Source organism: Neomonachus schauinslandi, chromosome 8 (assembly GCF_002201575.2).
Source record: "Neomonachus schauinslandi chromosome 8, ASM220157v2, whole genome shotgun sequence".
In the NCBI taxonomy this organism is placed as follows: Eukaryota; Metazoa; Chordata; class Mammalia; order Carnivora; family Phocidae; genus Neomonachus; species Neomonachus schauinslandi.
In genome coordinates, this window is record NC_058410.1 from 81,042,628 (window position 1) to 81,061,113 (window position 18,486).

The following is an 18,486-nucleotide window of genomic DNA, read 5'->3' on the forward strand; positions in this document are numbered from 1 at the left end:
TTAGATTTCATGGTCTAGCTTAGAATCATAATTCACATAACAGCGAAACTCATTTCACAGGGTCTGGGTGTGTTTTGGAATAAACTTGCACATCTTCACGCCAGGAAGTTCTGCTGCTTCTTCTTCCATGACAGCACCTGTGCACAGCCGAATCTTGCCCTGAGTCAGATACTTGATGATTTCTGATGTTTTTCTGACACACTCCTTGGAAAGGTAGGGGGGATCTGCTATTACGATGTCAAAACTATGTGCGGCAATTTTTTCAGGTAAATCCAATGGATTATTGTAATCATAGAAGATAAACTCCTCTCCGTATATAGCAAATCTTTTGTCATATTCAAAGATGTATACAGAAAATCTTCTCTGTGTAGGGCTCTCAGTTTCTGCTAAACACTGGGGGGCGCTCTCACAGGCTATTCTGCCACCTTCTCCAGCAGCTGCAATCGCTTCCTTCGCAAGTCGCAAAGCGGTTTCCTGACTGTACCAAAACTGGCTCAGCGGCCAGTTCTATTATTCCAATGTTATATTTATCATCCCCGCCTGGGTCACTTTGTTGCTTCTGCTCAGCATAAAATTCCTGGAGGGCTGCTAAGGTGTGGGAAGACAGCCGGGGCATATCGTCATCATCAGAGTCACTCATTTCACGAATTGTCTATAACCTTGACCCCCGGGATCGTCCACTCACAAGCCACGCGTGCGCAGTAGATTTTGCCAATCTTTAATCATAAATTACATAATTCCTTAGTTTTCCCTTCTGACACCATCTTTACTAGAGTTTTTTATTAAAGGTATGCTGGTCTCATAAATGAATTGGGAGTTTTTCACCCATTTCTATGGCCTGGAATTTTTTAAATAATCTCAGATTTAAATGTTTAAAAGTTCAAATACAAGAATTGATAGGGTCTTTGTTCGTATTCAGTGGTAGCTCAGTAACCCCTTGTCTTCTCAATGTACATAGTGTAATCAAGTTGTCTACTTTTTTTTAGAGAGAGGGAGAGCACAGTGGGGGGTGTGAGGGAGTAGGGGCAGAGGGAGAGGGAGGGAGAGAATCTTAAACAGTCAAGAGCCCATCACAGGGCTCAATCTCATGACCCTGAGATCATGACCTCAGCCAAAATTAAGAATCCAACGCTTAACTGACTGAACCACCCAGGGCCTCAAATTGTCTACTTCTTGAATCGGTTCTGATATTTTTAACTTTCTAAGAATCCACTTATTTCCCCCAAGCTTTCAAATTTCTGGTCATGTTATATGTCTCTATTTATTTAAAGTAAGCCAGAATAAGATAAAAAAGGAAGAAAGGAGCATTAAACAGACTATGTAGAACCCTTATAAGTTTGCCTTCTACATAATTTATTCCATTATTCCATTAATTACTTACTCAGCCTCCTATTATGTACTACATACTGCTAAGTGCTGGGGATATAAAACTCTGACATTAAGACTTGAGCTGAGATCAAGAATCGGATGCTCAACCAACTGAGCCACCGAAGTAACCCCCCCTCCCCTGCCAATATGTCTCTTTTTAAAGCTTTTCTGTATCTGTGATATGTCTCCTTTCTCCTTTATTTGTTCCTCTGTAAATTGGGAGTAATGACAGTACGTATCTCATATAGTCATTGTGAAAAATGAATTCATACATTTAAAGAGATTTATGTATAAAAACTTACAATATATAACTCTCTTATTATTTAAAGGAGATAAATATTATTTATTCTCCATTTTATTTCTCTTATTTATTTTATTATCCTTATTTTATTTACTTTATTATATTATATATCTCATTATTTATTCCTCGATCAGGCTCAAGAGTTTATCTTTTAAAAAAACATTTGTGAGTTTTTTTGTGACAGGTTATGGTAGTATGGAGGAAGTTCTAGTTCATTAAGTTTTATCTTCCTTAATTTCCTCTTCTAAATTGGGGAAGAAGTATTTTATTGTTCTGTTCCTAATTTTTTTTTTTAAGATTTTATTTTTAAGTAATCTCTATACCCAACATGGGGCTCGAACTCACAACCCTGAGATCAAGAGTCGCATGCTCTTCTGACTAAGCCAGCCAGGTGCCCCTGTTCCTAATTTTTAAATGTGAGCTATTATTTCCTTTATTTTTCATTTTTGGATTTAATAATGAAGGGGTTTAAGTTTATAAACTTGCTTTGGCTACAGCTTTCACTAAGTCTTACAGTTATTATGTATAATGAAGTAATGAGTGGACCAATTAAAAAATTGAAATTTCAGAAATAAATATTTAGTAATATGATTTAACATGATAAGATAGAAATTTATTCTACTATCAAAAAGGATTTTTAATAAATAATGCTGGCACAAATGACTATCTTGAGGAAAATAAAATTCTCAAGAATATAACATCTGGGGGCACCTGGGTGGCTCAGTTGGTTGGGCGTCTGCTTTGGCTCAGGTCATGATCTCGGGGTTCTGGGATCAAGTCCCGCATCAGCTCCCTGCTGAGCAGGGAGTCTGCTTCTCCCTCTCTCTGCTGCTCCCCCCTGCTTATGCTCGCTCTCTCTCTCTCAATCTGACAAATAAATAAATTTTTAAAAATTAAAAAAATATAACACATGCATCTCTTGTATCATACAGAAATAAATTTCAGTTTTATTACTTAAATTAAAAAAAAATCTTGTGAGAAACATGTGACTATATGTATTGTCATGAGTCAAGAAGGAGCTTGTTATCCAAGACTGAAAACTCAGAAAATGCATAAAAATAAAAATTGTGGTATGAAAAATACACTACCAAGTCTATAGACAAATAATAGATTATGAAAAAGTACACGTAGGGCGCCTGGGTGGCTCAGTCGGTTCGGTGACTGCCTTCGGCTCAGGTCATGATCCCGGAGTCCCGGGATCGAGTCCCGCATCGGGCTCCCTGCTCGGCGGGGAGTCTGCTTCTCCCTCTGACCCTCCTCCCTCTCATGTGCTCTCTGTCTCTCTCATTCTCTCTGTCTCAGATAAATAAATAAAATCTTTAAAAAAAAAAAAACAATTCAGGAAAAAGTACACGTATAAATAGATGACAATGTAATATGTGGAAGGCTTAAGTATTAACAGAGAAAAAGAAAGAGATTACTACTACTCCAATGGAAAAATGGACAAATGATAGGTGCAGCCATTCAAAAAAAAAAAGCTCAAACTTAAACTACAGATCAGGGAAATGCAAATCAAAGTAATAATGAAATAGAGCTACCCTACAACCCAACAATTGCACTACTGGGTATTCACCCCAAAGATACAGAGGTAGTGAAACGAAGGGGCACCTGCACCCCAATGTTCATAGCAGCAATGTCCACGACAGCCAAACTGTGGAAGGAGCCGAGATGTCCTTCAACAGATGAATGGATAAAGAAGATGTGGTCCATGTATACAATGGAATATTACTCAGCCACCAGAAAGGATGAATACCTACCATCTATATCAACGTGGGTGGAACTGGAGGGGATTATGCTAAGTGAAATAAGTCAATCAGAGAAAGACAATTATCATATGGTTTCACTCATATGTGAAATATAAGAAATAATGCAGAGGATCATAAGGAAGGGAGGGAAAACTGAAAGGAAGAAATCAGAGAGGGAGACAAACCACGAGAAACTCTTGACTCTGGGAAACAAACTGAAGGTTACTGGAGGGGAGGTGCATCAGGTGATTCTGATGCAAACTTGCCCCTAACTTGACAAAATGTAGCTTTAATTCAGAGGATAAAATGTTTTTTAAAAAATACCGTCTTAGTATAAATAAGGTAAATGATCATTTTAACACACTGTCCTCTTTGCTAATTCCATTTTGCAAATGCTTTTCTTACTTTGAATATAATTTCCCAATGATCAGATCTGATTGGCTTTGTTTTGTTTTTCATCTGGTAGGTCATACCACTACAAACTAACTTTCCTTGAGATTAGGTGGCCACCTTAAACCCAAATTAGCTAAGACAGAAGGAGGCAGAATGAAGAGAGCAAGTGATAAAAACACAGCTATGTTACAGGTGCTTTGGACAGTTTCTCTAAGAAGCGTGTTTGGAAATGTCAGGCAACAATTGATCTGGTAAAACTGTTTTAATTTTACTTTGATGAGGTAGTTTTCCTGTTAAGACAATGGAATATTGATATTTTATGCTATTTTTATTTTCTTTTTATTGCTTGTATTTTAAAAATATGACACTTTGGGGACAACTAGGTGGCTCAGTTGGTTAAGCGTCTGCCTTTGGCTCAGGTCATGATCTCAGGATCCTGGGATCGAGCCCCGCATCGGGCTCCTTGCTCCGCGGGGGGCCTGCTTCTCCCTCTGCCCCTCCCCCTGCTTGTGCTCTGTCTCTGACAAAATCTTAAAAAAAAGAATAACACTTGGGCGTTTAAAAATTTTTAATGTTTTTTTCTTTGGTAGTTTCACATGCTTTATAAATAATTTTTTGTTTTGTTTTGTTTTTATTTTTTATTATTTAATTTATTTATTTGAGAGAGAGAGCCTGAGTGAGAGAGCACGCAAAGGAGCACAAGCAGGGAGAGCAGCAGGCAGAGGCAGAGGGAGAAGCAGGCCTCCCGCCAAGCAGGGAGCCGGATGTGGGGCTCGATCCCAGGACCCTGGAATCATGACCTGAGCGGAAGACAGATGCTTAACCGACTGAGCCACCCAGGCGCCCCAGTAATTTTTTTAAAATCAATTTTCTGTCAATAATATCTTCAGCTAATCATCTTCTGTCAATTTTTCAGTTGTATATTGCATTGACATTTAAGTATTTTTCCAAATCTTCACTTTAACATTACTAAATTCTGTTTTTCTTTTTTTTTTTCGTGTAAGCTCTACACCTAATGTGGCACTTGAACTCAAGACCCCGAGATCAAGAGTCACACACTCAACCAATTGAGCCAACCAGGCACCTCTATATTTAAGTATTTTTGATAATCATTTGTTCATAAAGAAAACCACCAAGTTTTGACTGGAAGAAAGGAACATATTCTTTCCTGTTCTTACTGCATGGTTTTTGTTTTTTTTTAAGATTTTATTTGTCAGAGAGAGAGAGAGCGAGCACAGGCAGGGGGAGCTGCAGGCAGAGGGAGAAGCAGGCTCCCCGCTGAGCAGGAAGTCTGAGGAGAGACTCGATCCCAGGACCCACCTGAGACGAAGACAGACGCTTAACCAACTGAGCTACCCAGGCGTCCCATGCATGTTTGTTTTTGTTTTGTTTTGTTTTGTTTTAAATAACCTCTACACCCAGCCTGGGGCTCAAACTCACAACCCTGAGATCAAGAGTTGTATGCTCCAGGGGCACCTGGGTGGCTCAGTCGTTAAGCGTCTGCTTTCAGCGCAGGTCATGATCCCAGGGTCCTGGGATCGAGCCCCGCATCAGGCTCCCTGCTCTGCGGGAAGCCTGCTTCTCCCTCTCCCATTCCCCTGCTTGTTTCTCTCTCTCATTGTGTCTCTGTCAAATAAATAAAATCATTAAAAAAAAAAAAAAAAGAGTTGTATGCTCCAGTGACTGAGACAGGCACCCCTTGTTGCCCATTTCTAAAAGGAACATTTCAAATGAAATATCCAAATTATGTCTTGTTTTAGCATTCCTATGATCATAGGCATAATTATATCCTATACCCTAGCTATAGTAATTCATAATTAATTACTATAATACAGGCTTGTGATTATTCTTGGCCCCCTCCAACACTTTCATTCTTGCCATTGGGATCCTGTCAACATTTAGAGTTTCTTTTTTTATTAACATATAATGTATTATTTGTTTCAGGGGCACAGGTCTGTGATTCATCAGTCTTACACAATTCACAGCACTCACAATAGTACATACCCTCCCCAGTGTCCATCACCCAGCCACCCTATCCCTCCCATCCCCCTCCAATCCAGCAATCCTTGTTTGTTTCCTGAGATTAAGAGTCTCTTATGGTTTGTCTCCCTCTCTGGTTTCATCTTGTTCCATTTTTCCCTCTCTTCCCCTATGATCCTGTTTCTTGTTTCTCAAATTCCTCATATCAGTGAGATCATATGATACTTGTCTTTCTCTGATTGACTTATTTTGCTTAGCAGAATACCCTCTAGTTCCAACCATGTCATTGCAAATGGCAAGACTTTTTTTTGATGGCTGCATAATATTCCTTTATATATATATATAAAGGAATATTTATCCATTCTTTATCCATTCATCTGTTGATGGACATCTAGCCTCTTTCCATAGTTTGGCTATTGTGGATAATGCTGCTATAAACATTGGGGTGCAGGTGCCCCTTCGGATCACAACATTTGTGCCCTTTGCACTAATTTCTGATGTTCTGTATCTTGGTAACTTTTGCTTTTCCTGCATGGCACTTAATTTGAAATTAATTTGTGAGGCTGATTAACAAATGTCTCCATTACACTGTAAGGAAGCTCCATGAGGGAAGGAAATAGTATCTGTTTGGCTTCCTGTTTTAAATCCCCAACACCTAGTACAAACTAGGTACTTAAAAGGTTTCTTCAACATTTAAGAATTTCTTTTCTAATTTGTTTTGGATAGAATCCTCTTTTATCAATATGTTTACAGCTAATTAGGATAAATGTAATAAGTTTTGTAACAGGCTTAAACAACTTGTTTCCAGTTATTTGAAGGATTAAAAATAATAAAAGTGTATTAACAAACAGTACTTTTTTGCACAGATTTCTTAAGAAAAACAATGCTTCTAGGTACAAAGTTTGTCTGCTACAGTTTAATTCTATTTTTTTTTTTAAAGATTTTATTTGTCAGAAAGAGAGAGACAGAGAGCACAAGCATGGGGAGCGACAGAGGGGGAGGGAGCAGACTCCCCGCTGAGCAGCCCGATGTGGACCGATCCCAGGACTCTAGGATCATGACCTGAGCCAAAGGCAGACGCCCCAACTGACTGAGCCACCCAGGCGTCCCTACAGTTTAATTCTAAAGTAAATGATGGAGTAGAAGTCAGGGGAGGTATAAGCCAGCAGAGTTAAATGGTTCAGATATAAACAGAAGGAAAAACCTCCAGATAATCTTTCAATTCAATTTCATGTTTTTTTAAGTTTATTTAAGTAATCTCTACACCCAGTATGGGACTCAAACTCAAGACCCCGAGATTAAGAGTTGCATGCTCTTCCAACTGAGGCAGCCAGGCACTCTTTCACTTTCATATTTTTACACAATTTCTACCTGTATAGCAATTTAGGGGACTTGATGATCTTACAAAAGATTAGTATCATCAAATCTTTTTTCCCAGAAAAATCCATATGTATACAAGAATTAGATTTGTATTTTTTTCATTACAATGATTATAGAAAAATGTTTCTCATGAAACTTCATTTCCCCAAGATACTAGTCACCTATTTTCAAATTTCCAAATCATATAGCCAACTATCAGTAAAATATAAAAAACCTCAGGTAAGTTTCAAACGCAGTTTGTCTTAAAGTTCAGTTCACAAAAACCCCAAATAGTTAATTCTGTCTCTTGATGGGTAGTATTTATAAATAAGATTGGAAAACCTGTCCAGGAGAGAAAGAGAAAGATATAGCCAATTTTTTTATCTAGCATGCTGTGTTCTGTATTTTCCTCGTTTAATCATTCTGCAAATTAGCAAATTAAAAGCTCCAAGAAACGAGTTCAACTTGCTTTAAATGCTTTCCAAACTTATTTGATGACAGAACTTAGAAATATGCCTCAAAACCATAGTTATCAAACATAATTTTGAGAATTGCCAGTCTGGCTGCATTAACCAACTAGTCCAGAATCCTATTAAAAATATAGAACCTTGACTTGTCCCATAACTTCTGGTGACCATTAACAGTTCACAAGCCAGCCATTTAATAAATTCATTTTAGAATCTTATCAAGAGTTGATGCGTTTTATCTTACAATTTGCAGAATCTACTTACTTACTTTTGAAAAACGAGGTTATCTGCCAGTCTCTAGACCTTGAGTAACTTAGTAATTTTCTTTATAATTCCCCAAGGTTTAGTAACAGGAATTTAATACCCTCACCGATCAAGTTCTTAATGAGAATGGGGGTGGGTGGGATTAAAATGGTATCTTAAAGCATTCGAGAGCAGAAAATGCAGACAATCCTTATTACCTTTAGGACCAGCAACTTGAAAGCTGTCAGGAATATTTATTGATCCTTTTAAATCAGTGGCTTCATACTAGAATTACTCAAGAAATTATATGAAAATATATGGCACTACTGGGGTTGAGACCCTAGGTACGTGTATTATATAAAGTTCCCACATTTCTAGATAAAAATCCTTGTTTTGGGTAATACGTTCCTCACTGTAATCATTTGCAGTAAGGATGGTTTAACTGTTACTTGTAATGAAGATGGTAAAGACTTCTAAACTTCTAACGTTTTTCTGTTTCAGGCCATGGGTCTATGCTATCCTATCCTCCTGTGAGTATATTACACTCTATTTCCTTAATAGTAGTTTAGGGTACTCTACCATTATTCCTTGATCTGGTTTATCAGAATTAAGGTGGTAGGACTACTTCTCCCCAAGGTACACATTTGTTCCATTTGATCAACGAATTCTTCCTCTGTGGTTAAAGTTCTGAAGAACAGTTTTCAGAACCCTTTTTTCTTCATCCTGGGAGTAGGAAAACCAACAAATGTACCAGAAAGTCCTGCTGGAGTATTTCAGAACATTCTTTAGTAGATTACATGTCCCAATACAGTCTGGTCTGCCTCTGTGAACTTGGCTAGACAGTCTGTAGTATGCCCCTAAAGTAATCTCATTCCTCTCCTTTAGTTCTCAAAGTAAGCTACAGCGTTATCTCTTTTAGACACACAGCACTACATTACCTCATCTCTTAAAGGTTCTATTACTTCTAACCAAGTTATTCTTCTATCATTATAATCCAGTAGGTTTGTTTAGTAATCTCTACCCCTAACATAGGGCTAGAACTCATGACTCTGAGATCAAGACTCACATGCCCTATCGACTGAGACAGTCAGGTGCCCCTATATTCTAGTAGCATTATTCCACCAACCTTTAATCATATATATTAAAATATATTCTTTATTATTCTTGTCCAGTGAATTGTCTAAGACTTTAAGTTAAATTTTTGATTTCTAGGAAACTGAAACTTATTCTTTTTATATTATACCTTACAGTCTTCAGAGATCATAGATAGTTTTTTTAAAGAAAAAAATACTGAATTTATTTTGGTGACTTAAGAAATGGGTAATTATTTTATCCTTTCAAATAAAACCTCCCACTAATTGATTAATACTTTAAGCACAGGTTACTATGCTTAACTGATTTAAATTTATGTGAACTTGAAATATTACCATTAAGTTTTCAGCTATCTTGGCAACATCAAAAGGAAAGGACCAGTGAAATGCCACCTTTGCTCCTAAACTACCAAGAGCTAAGACCCATACAAATTTAATGGCAAGTAATCTAAAACTCTTCTAAAAATGATTAACTGTTATTCTATCCAACAAGAAAACAAATACAACAGACCTATCTAATTAGTTAAGACACCAGATACTCAACATGCAGTTTCAGTGTCCAGTAACAAACCTTTAAACTGTATAATTTGTTTCACAACTTCTAAATACTAATAACATTTTAAAAGGTTGATATCCACTTTAAACTATATATAGAAGTACCAAGGTACACAATTATCAAGAGAAATGGGCATGTACACCAAAGAGTCTCAAGTTTAAATTTGGAGCTCAACCTGGCAGTCTCCAAAGAGTCTACATATACCAAAGTCATTAGCATAACTTTTAAAAATAGAACTTTGCATGGGGTGGGAGAAATACGATTAAATAGCTGGATATCCTACTTCTAGAAAGTTGATAAACATCAGTCTATATTTTTCATGTCAAAATGCGATTGACTTGAGTTGGCCCAAGAAACAAGTTATCTTTTTATCATATCAAAAAAAAGAGTACAAATGTAACCACTAGAAATTAAAATGAAAACAAATACTTTAGGTTTTTCAGTATCTTCAAATTCTGACAAAATTCAGTACATTAAAAAATTAAATATGCCAATTTTACTTACTGCTATCAGATTTTTAAAATACTTTTCATTTTCTTGTCCATATTCAGTAAGTAATAAAATTAATTTTTTTTTTTTTTTTAAGGTAGGCTCCATGCCCAGTGTGGAGCCCAATGCAGGGCTCAAATTCACAACCCTGAGATCAAGACCTGAGCTGAGATCAAGAGTCAGATGCTCAACCAACTGAGCCACCCAGGGGCCCCAAACTCTTAATTTTACTTTTTCATAATCTAAGCTAATAGCTCTAAGGTATTCCTGAAAAAGAAATAACGTAATCTGAAATTAAAAATGTTAAAATATTCAAAGTAACAAATTTGTAATTGATACCACTAATGGTGACCTTCCTTAAGCTTACATTTTAATATTTCCCTTAATGAGTGTGTCTCAATAGATTTTTCTTTTAACAACACCCCCATACACCAAAAACACACCCATGGACCTTATTAAATTCAAGAAAATAGCCTAAAACGTTGGTCACATTGCCAGATTTGGCCAGATTAAAGAAAAATTGCTGATGATAAAAATGGCCTTTACTTTATTCTCAACTACTTTTGTTATATGTGCATTTTAAAATTATTTAACAAAAAAAAGACTTTTAAAATATATATTTCAAGTCTCAAAGTTAATTCAAAAGAAATGTATAATATTTCATTTGAAAATAAGAGTTTCAGCAGATATATGCACAATCCCTACATGAGTTGTAAATCTGTCATCAAAACCATCACATTTTAGTATTTTTAAAGGGGAATTCAAGGTAGATTTTTTTTTCTGCATTATGCAACTAATTTAAAGACAGTACTTTTACATGTAAAAATAATTTACACTAAAAAACTCAAGCACAGAAATCTGATACTTTGTTTATCAAAATAACGAGAACAAAATGAGCAATGAAAAAATAGCAAAAGCCATTACAAAAAATAGTAAATTCCTATTTAAATTCCTGTGTCCACACAGATTAAAAACGTTTATTAATTAACTATATCACACAGATTGTAGCATACTTTAAGCTATAATATAGAAAGGTAACATGGGATATTTGAAATTTAAGCTGCACTTACCAAAATAGTTTTAACCTGAGTCTTTGATGTCTTCAGAAATGTACTTGACAATAAGGTATGATAAAGTATAATTATTATTTAGTAGTATAATTCAAGGTTATTTTTCTTTGAATTTCTCTTAATACTGCTTCTTAAATATTTGTGTAAAATTATAAATATTACATTTTGGGGGTTCTCTGAACACAAGGGAGTGTATGAATTAAAAAGCTGTTATTTTTTTCCACTATACAAGCATATGAAGATGTCCTTCTTGTCCAAAATGTCTTATATTTAATCATATTTTCATGTTTCAAGTTATTTTAGAACAAATGCAGAAGGTCAAAAGATTATCATAGATACTTGAATATTCCCATGAAATATGTCACACTCACTAAGGAATTTAATACAAGTTCACTAAAGAATATCAAATTAATCATTTCCTCCTATAAATATTTTCTTTTTATTTATTTTGTGTTTAGAAGTTGCAGTTTTAAGTACTATTAACAGAAAATACATAACAAAAGCTTCCTAACAAGTGAAAAAAATAATTATAAATGCTGGAAAAATTGGCCTCATTAACATATTTACAAACTTTTACTTAATACATACTCCATTGGAAATTAATTATATGACATTTATACAAGCATTAACATTTCCAGATCACTCTGAGTAGTGAACACTTCAGTTCTTTACTGTCTATATTCAAAGTTGAAAGTCACTCAGTTTCTGAAGGCAATACTGACAAGCATCAGAAATGGATCAATCTGAGATGTTATTGACATATTGTTCTGTTCCTTCACCTAAAGATGTTTCTGTTGAGTAAGTGTCCTTATGCTTCTTTTTGTCTTTGCTCTGATCTTCCTGAAGCTTCAGAATTATGTTTCGGATTTCTTCTCTTTTTGTTCTCATTCTTGGGGGAGGAAACCAGTTTGCCAAATTCATAGGTAGTTCAAAATTGAGAATTGGATTCTGGGAATAAAAATATTAAATGTACATTAGAAAATTATAATATTTTAGTTTCAATCACAAAAGCAAAAAGCAGTCCAGAGTTAAAAATGAAAATTAAATACTTACTAAATGAGTTATTGATTTATCTATCTCATGCCAGATATTATGCTAGGCACTGGAGATAATGAGACAGTTTTTTGCCTAAAGATCTTTTTTTTTTTTTTTTTTTAAAGATTTTATTTATTTATTTGACAGAGAGATAGCTAGAGCAGGAACACAAGCAGGGGGAGTGGGAGAGGGAGAAGCGGGCTTCCTGCCGAGCAGGGAGCCCGATGTGGGACTCGATCCCAGGACCCTGGGATCATGACCTGAGCCGAAGGCAGACGCTTAACGACTGAGCCACCCAGGCGCCCTGCCTAAAGATCTTATAGTCTAGACCAAAGGTCAGCAAACTACAGCTAGTGGGCCTCATTCTGCCTACTATCTATTTTTGTAAATAAAGCCTTACTGAAACACAGCCACAATAACTCATTTACATCACCTGTGGATGTGCTCATGCTGCAATAGCTGAACAGAGAGTAGACGCAGAAATTGTATGGCCACAGAGCCTAAAATATTTACTACTTGGCCCTTTTAATGGTTTGCTGACCCTAGTCTAGATAGACAGATAACAATTAAAAACAATGGACATGACAAGTATTCTGAGAGTAAAAGCAGAAAGTCTTATGAAAATCCATGCCTGGGCACTTAACACAATTCCAAGAAGAAGTGATATTTAAGCTAAGACCTGGAGAATGAGTAGGAGTTAGTCCAGTAAAGAATGACAGAAGCAACTGGGAAGAACATCCCAGGTAGGGACGTATGTATCAAGGGCTAGAGGCAAGAAAAAACATGACACAATACAAGAAACTTAATGACATTCAGGTGGCTGATACACAGAATGCTAGAGTAAGAATGGTAGGAAATGAATGAAGCTAGAAGCTTCGACGGAAGTTGGGTCACATCGGCCATGTGAAGCATTTTCATCTTTAGCCCAAGAGCAACAGGAGTAAAATGATTAGATTTCAGTTTCTGGAAAACAAATGTGAAATATAAAAGGCAGCACGCTTAGAGACTGGTGCAGCAATTTAGAATGGTGATGCCAGTTATTGGGCTTAGAAAGTGGCAGCAGGGATAAAGAATTGAACATACATAACGTTAAGTGATAGAATTCAGAGAACTGAGCGCTATACTGGTGATGGATGAAGAGGAAGGAGTCAAGGTAATTTTTTTTAAAGATAGCTATCTTTTTTATTTAAAGATATTATTTGAGAGAGAGAGCGCGCATGAGAGCACGAGCATGAGCAGCGGGGAGGGGCAGAGGGAGAAGCAAGCTCTCTGCTGAACAGGGAGCCTGACAGGGGGCTCAATCCCAGGACCCCAGGATCATGACCTAAATCGAAGGCAGACGCTTAACCAACTGAGCCACCCAGGCACCCCAAGAGTCAAGATAACTATAAAAAATATCCAAGAGAGGTATGGTATTGTATCCCTGAAGTCAAAGGAAGAAAGCATTATGAAGAAGGAATGGTCAACAGTGTCAAGTGGTGCTGGGAGGTTGGTAACAATTTCAGTATAAGGATGAGAGTAAAGCCAGATTACAGAGATCTGAGAAACAATTAGGATTTGTGGAAATGAAGACAGTGAATATAAATACTTCTCCATAAATATATCCATAAAGGGGAGAAAAGAGGGTGAAAGTCTGAATCATGGGAGAGATTTCTTAAGATGGGAAGAATTAGTGGAGAGGGAGAGTTATCAGAGTGATGAGAATGAAGTCAACAAACCTTGGATTTGATAAAATATAAATAGTCTTTTTATGCTTTAAAAATTCTCCAATTTGGGAGTTTCTGCTTCCTGGAAAAATTTTTGAAATGGTTTTCAAATTCTTTAAAATATTTCCTTATTGTGTTTTTTACATTAATATAAGGTCAAATACAGTTGACCCATGAACAATGTGGGGACTTGGGGTGCTGACCCTGTGAAGTCCAAAATCCACAAAGAACTTTTGATGCCTGAAAAACTTATCCACTAATGGCCTACTATTGACCAGAATCCTTACCAATAACATAAGCAGTCAATTAACACATATTTTTTATGTTATATGTATTATATTATTGTATTCTTACATAAAGCTAGAGAAAATAAAATACTATGAAAATCACAAGGAAGAGAAAATACATTTATAGTACTGTACTGTATTTATAAAGAAAAAAATCAAACCCGTGTTGTCTAAGGAGTCACTATACACTATTTTATTATTTATTATATCAGATCCAACATATTGAAACCCACCTCAAAAAAGCTCTCTACATACTGTAACACATATACACCACAATCACTGAAGTTGTTTTGCTGGGGTACTTTTGGATTAGAGCCTTTCATAACATCTTTGGAAAAACTTCTTTTGCTTCCTTTTTTAACTTCCCATTCCACCTCTAAATACCTGCAATAATGCACATATAGTAAGAATATACATATATAAATACACAAACAGTCCCTCATTCCCACCAGAATACAAAGTACAAATTATGGTTTTGAACTTACTCTCTTAGAATTTTTACAACATTTGATCGAGAAGGGCCTCTAAGTGAGTCCATCAGTAGAATACAAGGTCTGCAGGGTGAAATGACCAAATGTTAATATTTTATAATGTTTTTGTTTTTTAAAGATTATTTAATTAATTTATTTATTTGAGAGACAGAGAGAGAGCGAGTGAGAGTACAGCACAAGCAGGAGGGAGAAGCAGACACCCCGCTGAGCAGGGAGCCCAAAGTGGGGCTTGACCCCAGGACCCTGGGATCATGACCTGAGCTGAAGGCAGACGCTTAACCACTTAACTGACTGAGCCACCCAGGTGCCCCAATACTTTATAATGTTAAAAAGGCATAAAAAAATGAGCACTAACAACAGAATTTAAATATTCAAAATTCCCTTGCCTCAGTAAAACTTGGGGAAGAAATAAATCTTACAGATACATATACCCTAACACAATACTTAAATATCCATGGTTATATTAAATACCAAATTGCAGGGACACCTGGGTGGCTCGGTCAGTTAGGCGTCTGCCTTCGGCTCAGGGCATGATCCCAGGGTCCTGGGATCGAGTCCCACATCGGGCTCCTTGCTCAGTGGGGAGCCTGCTTCTCCCTCTGCCTGCCATTCCCCATGTCTTGTACTCTCTCTGACAAATAAATAAAATCTTTAAAAAACAAAAACAAAACATAACAACAAAAAAACCAAATTGTAGAATATTAATTGAACCACATCTTATTATTAACATATTTCACTAAAGTTCCACTGTTGGTTCCTTAAAAGAATACAAAATTTAGTAATGTCAAAATAATTCTGAAAATTTGAACATCCCCAGATTCCAAATTACCAGAAGTGGGACCATGCAAAGTAGAAATAATTCCATTTTTTTTAAGGTTTTTTTTTTTTTTTTAGTAATCTCTACACCCAATATGGGGCTCAACTCCACAAACCCAGTATCAAGAGTCACACACACTCTTCTGACTGAGCCAGCCAGGTGCCCTGAAATAATCCCATTTTTAACTAAAACCTATTATAGATAACAAAACAGGTAATCATCATATAGAAGAATTAGTTTAGGGGCACCTGGCTGGCTCAGTCAGTGGAGCATGCAACTCTTGATCTCAAGGCTGTGAGTTCAAGCCCCACATTGAGTGTAGAAATTACTTTAAAAAAGAAAAAAAAAATTAGTTTAGAATCCAGTGTTTTTTGCAAGATTCCACTTCACATTCAAACAGAGAAATGATTATCCATTCTCCTCAACTTGAGCCCTGGATCCTGGGCATAACCCAATTCTCCTCACTCATCTTGACAGGTTTTGTGACATTTAAGGACTTGTTTGAATAAAAACTGCCCAGTTATGTTTTATTCCATGAGGGTGTGTAAATAAAATTTATCATGCAGTATGCAAGATATAAAGTTAATGCTTACTGTTTACAGATAGTAGGCTTTAAATGCCACTGTCCTATTTCTGAATTGCAGTTGTCATCGGCAAGGAATCCATCATCACTGCTATCATCCTATAAAAGACAGCCTGTTAGTAGTGAAGATATACAGTCTAAATAATAACCTCACAAAATAGCACTATTGATGATAAAAATCTTTGTAGCAAATACGGAAATTTTTTCTATTTAATAGTCACCAGACATGAGAAAATGTGGTCACTTGATTCTAATTATCTAATGCCACAACACTGATATTTTAATGAAAAGAAACTACTGATCAGAAGGCTATGAAAAACTATTATATCTATTTTCAAGTAAAAGAAAATTTTAAAGACTGAATATAGTATGACTGATTCTTCTTCAAATACTACTGCTCTGATTTTAGATTTTTTTTTTTTTTTAAGATTTTATTTATTTATTTATTTGACAGAGAGAGACACAGTGAGAGAAGGAACACAAGCAGGGGGAGTGGGAGAGGGAGAAGCAGGCTTCCCGTGGAGCAGGGAGCTCGATGCGGGGCTTGATCCCGGGACCCTGGGATCATGACCTGGGCCAAAGGCAGACGCTTAACAACTGAGCCACCCAGGCGCCTGATTTTAGATATTTCTACAAAAATTTAGTTTGTTGGCTAAAACAACTGTTTCACAATAGGAACATGAATGACTTGTATTTATTGTTCTTTTACATAAATAATTTTTTCAATCAGAAATATTTAAAGGGTTTCTGGAAACACCTTAACAGAACCATATATGCACTTCACTTAAGAGAAGACAACTTAATGACATTGTGTCTTATTTTGTAGATTATCTTGAATGTAAAACAAGGCTTGGCTTTCCCTGTTCTTTAGAAAGTTTCTGGCAACCTTATAAATGAAATAATCAGCAACAGAAATAATAATAAAACACAGATTAGCTAGTTCATATAACTGTTACAACCAAAGGAGCGTAAGAACAGCACTCATTATAAACCTTGAATATAACCCATATTTAAATGCCTGTATAAGTTGCAGAGAAAAACTGTATTTCTTAGACATACATTGTACAGCAAGGGACATAACAAAAAATGGGCTTTTGTTCACTGGAGGATTGCAAAACGAAAAATGGGTGCAGTACAAAGCTATCTTCACTATTAGATAAGCTCAAAGTTTATTCAAAAAACTAAAGACCGGTCAGAGATTAAAGAAATGGAATGCTGTAAGATTCTTATAAACTTTTCTTTCAATATAAAGCCTTCTTTAACTGAAGTCATAAAATATTTTAAAAATACATTTTATTCTTGGTGTAAGTAAAATATACTAGAGCAAATGGAACTCTAAGGAAATAGGAGAATTTACCTATGTTAGTTTTAACTAAATATTATATGCTCCTGCCGTGATACATATACATTAAACTAGAAGAAAGAAAAGACTCACTGGAAATGTGGGAAAAATAATAATTTTGCTGTGCTGAAAGCACCACATAATCAAGTATCTACATTTGCCTCCTGAATAAGTTAGACCAAAGGTTAAGGTTAAGTATGACCCATAAGTGCTTTTAAAAGAGGAAGAGAAAGGAATGACAAGGTTAGTGGGGGTAGTGGCTGGGTTTAGGTGGGAGAATCAATTTTGTATTAAAACTTTTCTGAGGTAGGTAATGTTAGTTTAATCCACGATGGCAAAAACTACAACAAAAACCCTAAAAAGAAAAATAAAACAAAACAACCCTATACAGTTATCCTGGCAACTTCTGAATTAAAAACTTAGGTTTGTGCTTTGAGATGAGACCCAAATTCAGAAGGCATGAGTTACTGGTAGAAGGAATCGCTTATAGGACTCCAAAGAAAAACTTAATTAGATAAGATATTGGAGCTTTTTGCTAAGCATTAGGTTTTACCTGGTTATCCTGATCTTCTGAGAAGTCGATGAGTTCATCTTCAAGCATTTTGCTACCTTCAGTGGATTCATCACTATAGTTTAGTCTAATTTTGCTTAAGCCATCTATAAATAAGAAACATTATATAACTTAAAAAGGACATGCACATAACTTATAGTATATGATATTAAAATGCTAGTAATTAATTATATAGTAATTATGGATATAAAATCTGCATTAACATGTAATTTCAAATATAACTTACTTCTAATAAAAACCTGGATTCAATATCAATTACAAAGTTGCTTCTACAACTCAGAGAATTCATTAAATTTATTCATTAAAATTTAATTCTATTAAAATTTAAAACTAGGTATCAATTATATTATAAATATATGTATATTTAAATATATACAGATATATACATTTATGCATATTAAAACATTTTTGTGCTAGGTATGCTAGTTATCTTTAGTAACAGAAGCTACAATAGTCTAAAAATAACCTAACGTCCAATGATAGGAACAGTTAGCTAATTGTAGAACATAAAATATTATACATTTTTAAATTAAAATTATAAAATTATGAAAAATTATATAATACAGATTAAAAAACATGATTAAGGGGAGTG

The 18,486-nt window shown here is 35.6% G+C and overlaps 1 protein-coding gene and 1 pseudogene across 1 annotated transcript in view; both read right to left on the reverse strand.

The window, feature by feature from the left end:
• Positions 1-646, reverse strand: LOC110583636 (annotated as a pseudogene).
• A 10,836-nt stretch (positions 647-11,482) lies between these two features.
• The window catches only part of SENP6 (SUMO specific peptidase 6), a 115,490-nt gene continuing 108,486 nt past the window's right edge, over positions 11,483-18,486 (reverse strand). Inside the window, exons 20-24 of the mRNA XM_021693054.2 lie at positions 17,877-17,980; positions 15,992-16,080; positions 14,576-14,644; positions 14,324-14,474; positions 11,483-12,010 (exon numbers count right to left, since the gene is read on the reverse strand). Coding sequence (XP_021548729.1) covers positions 11,801-12,010; positions 14,324-14,474; positions 14,576-14,644; positions 15,992-16,080; positions 17,877-17,980 — 623 coding nt within the window. The 3' untranslated portion in view covers positions 11,483-11,800. The remainder of the gene's footprint in view (positions 12,011-14,323; positions 14,475-14,575; positions 14,645-15,991; positions 16,081-17,876; positions 17,981-18,486) is intronic.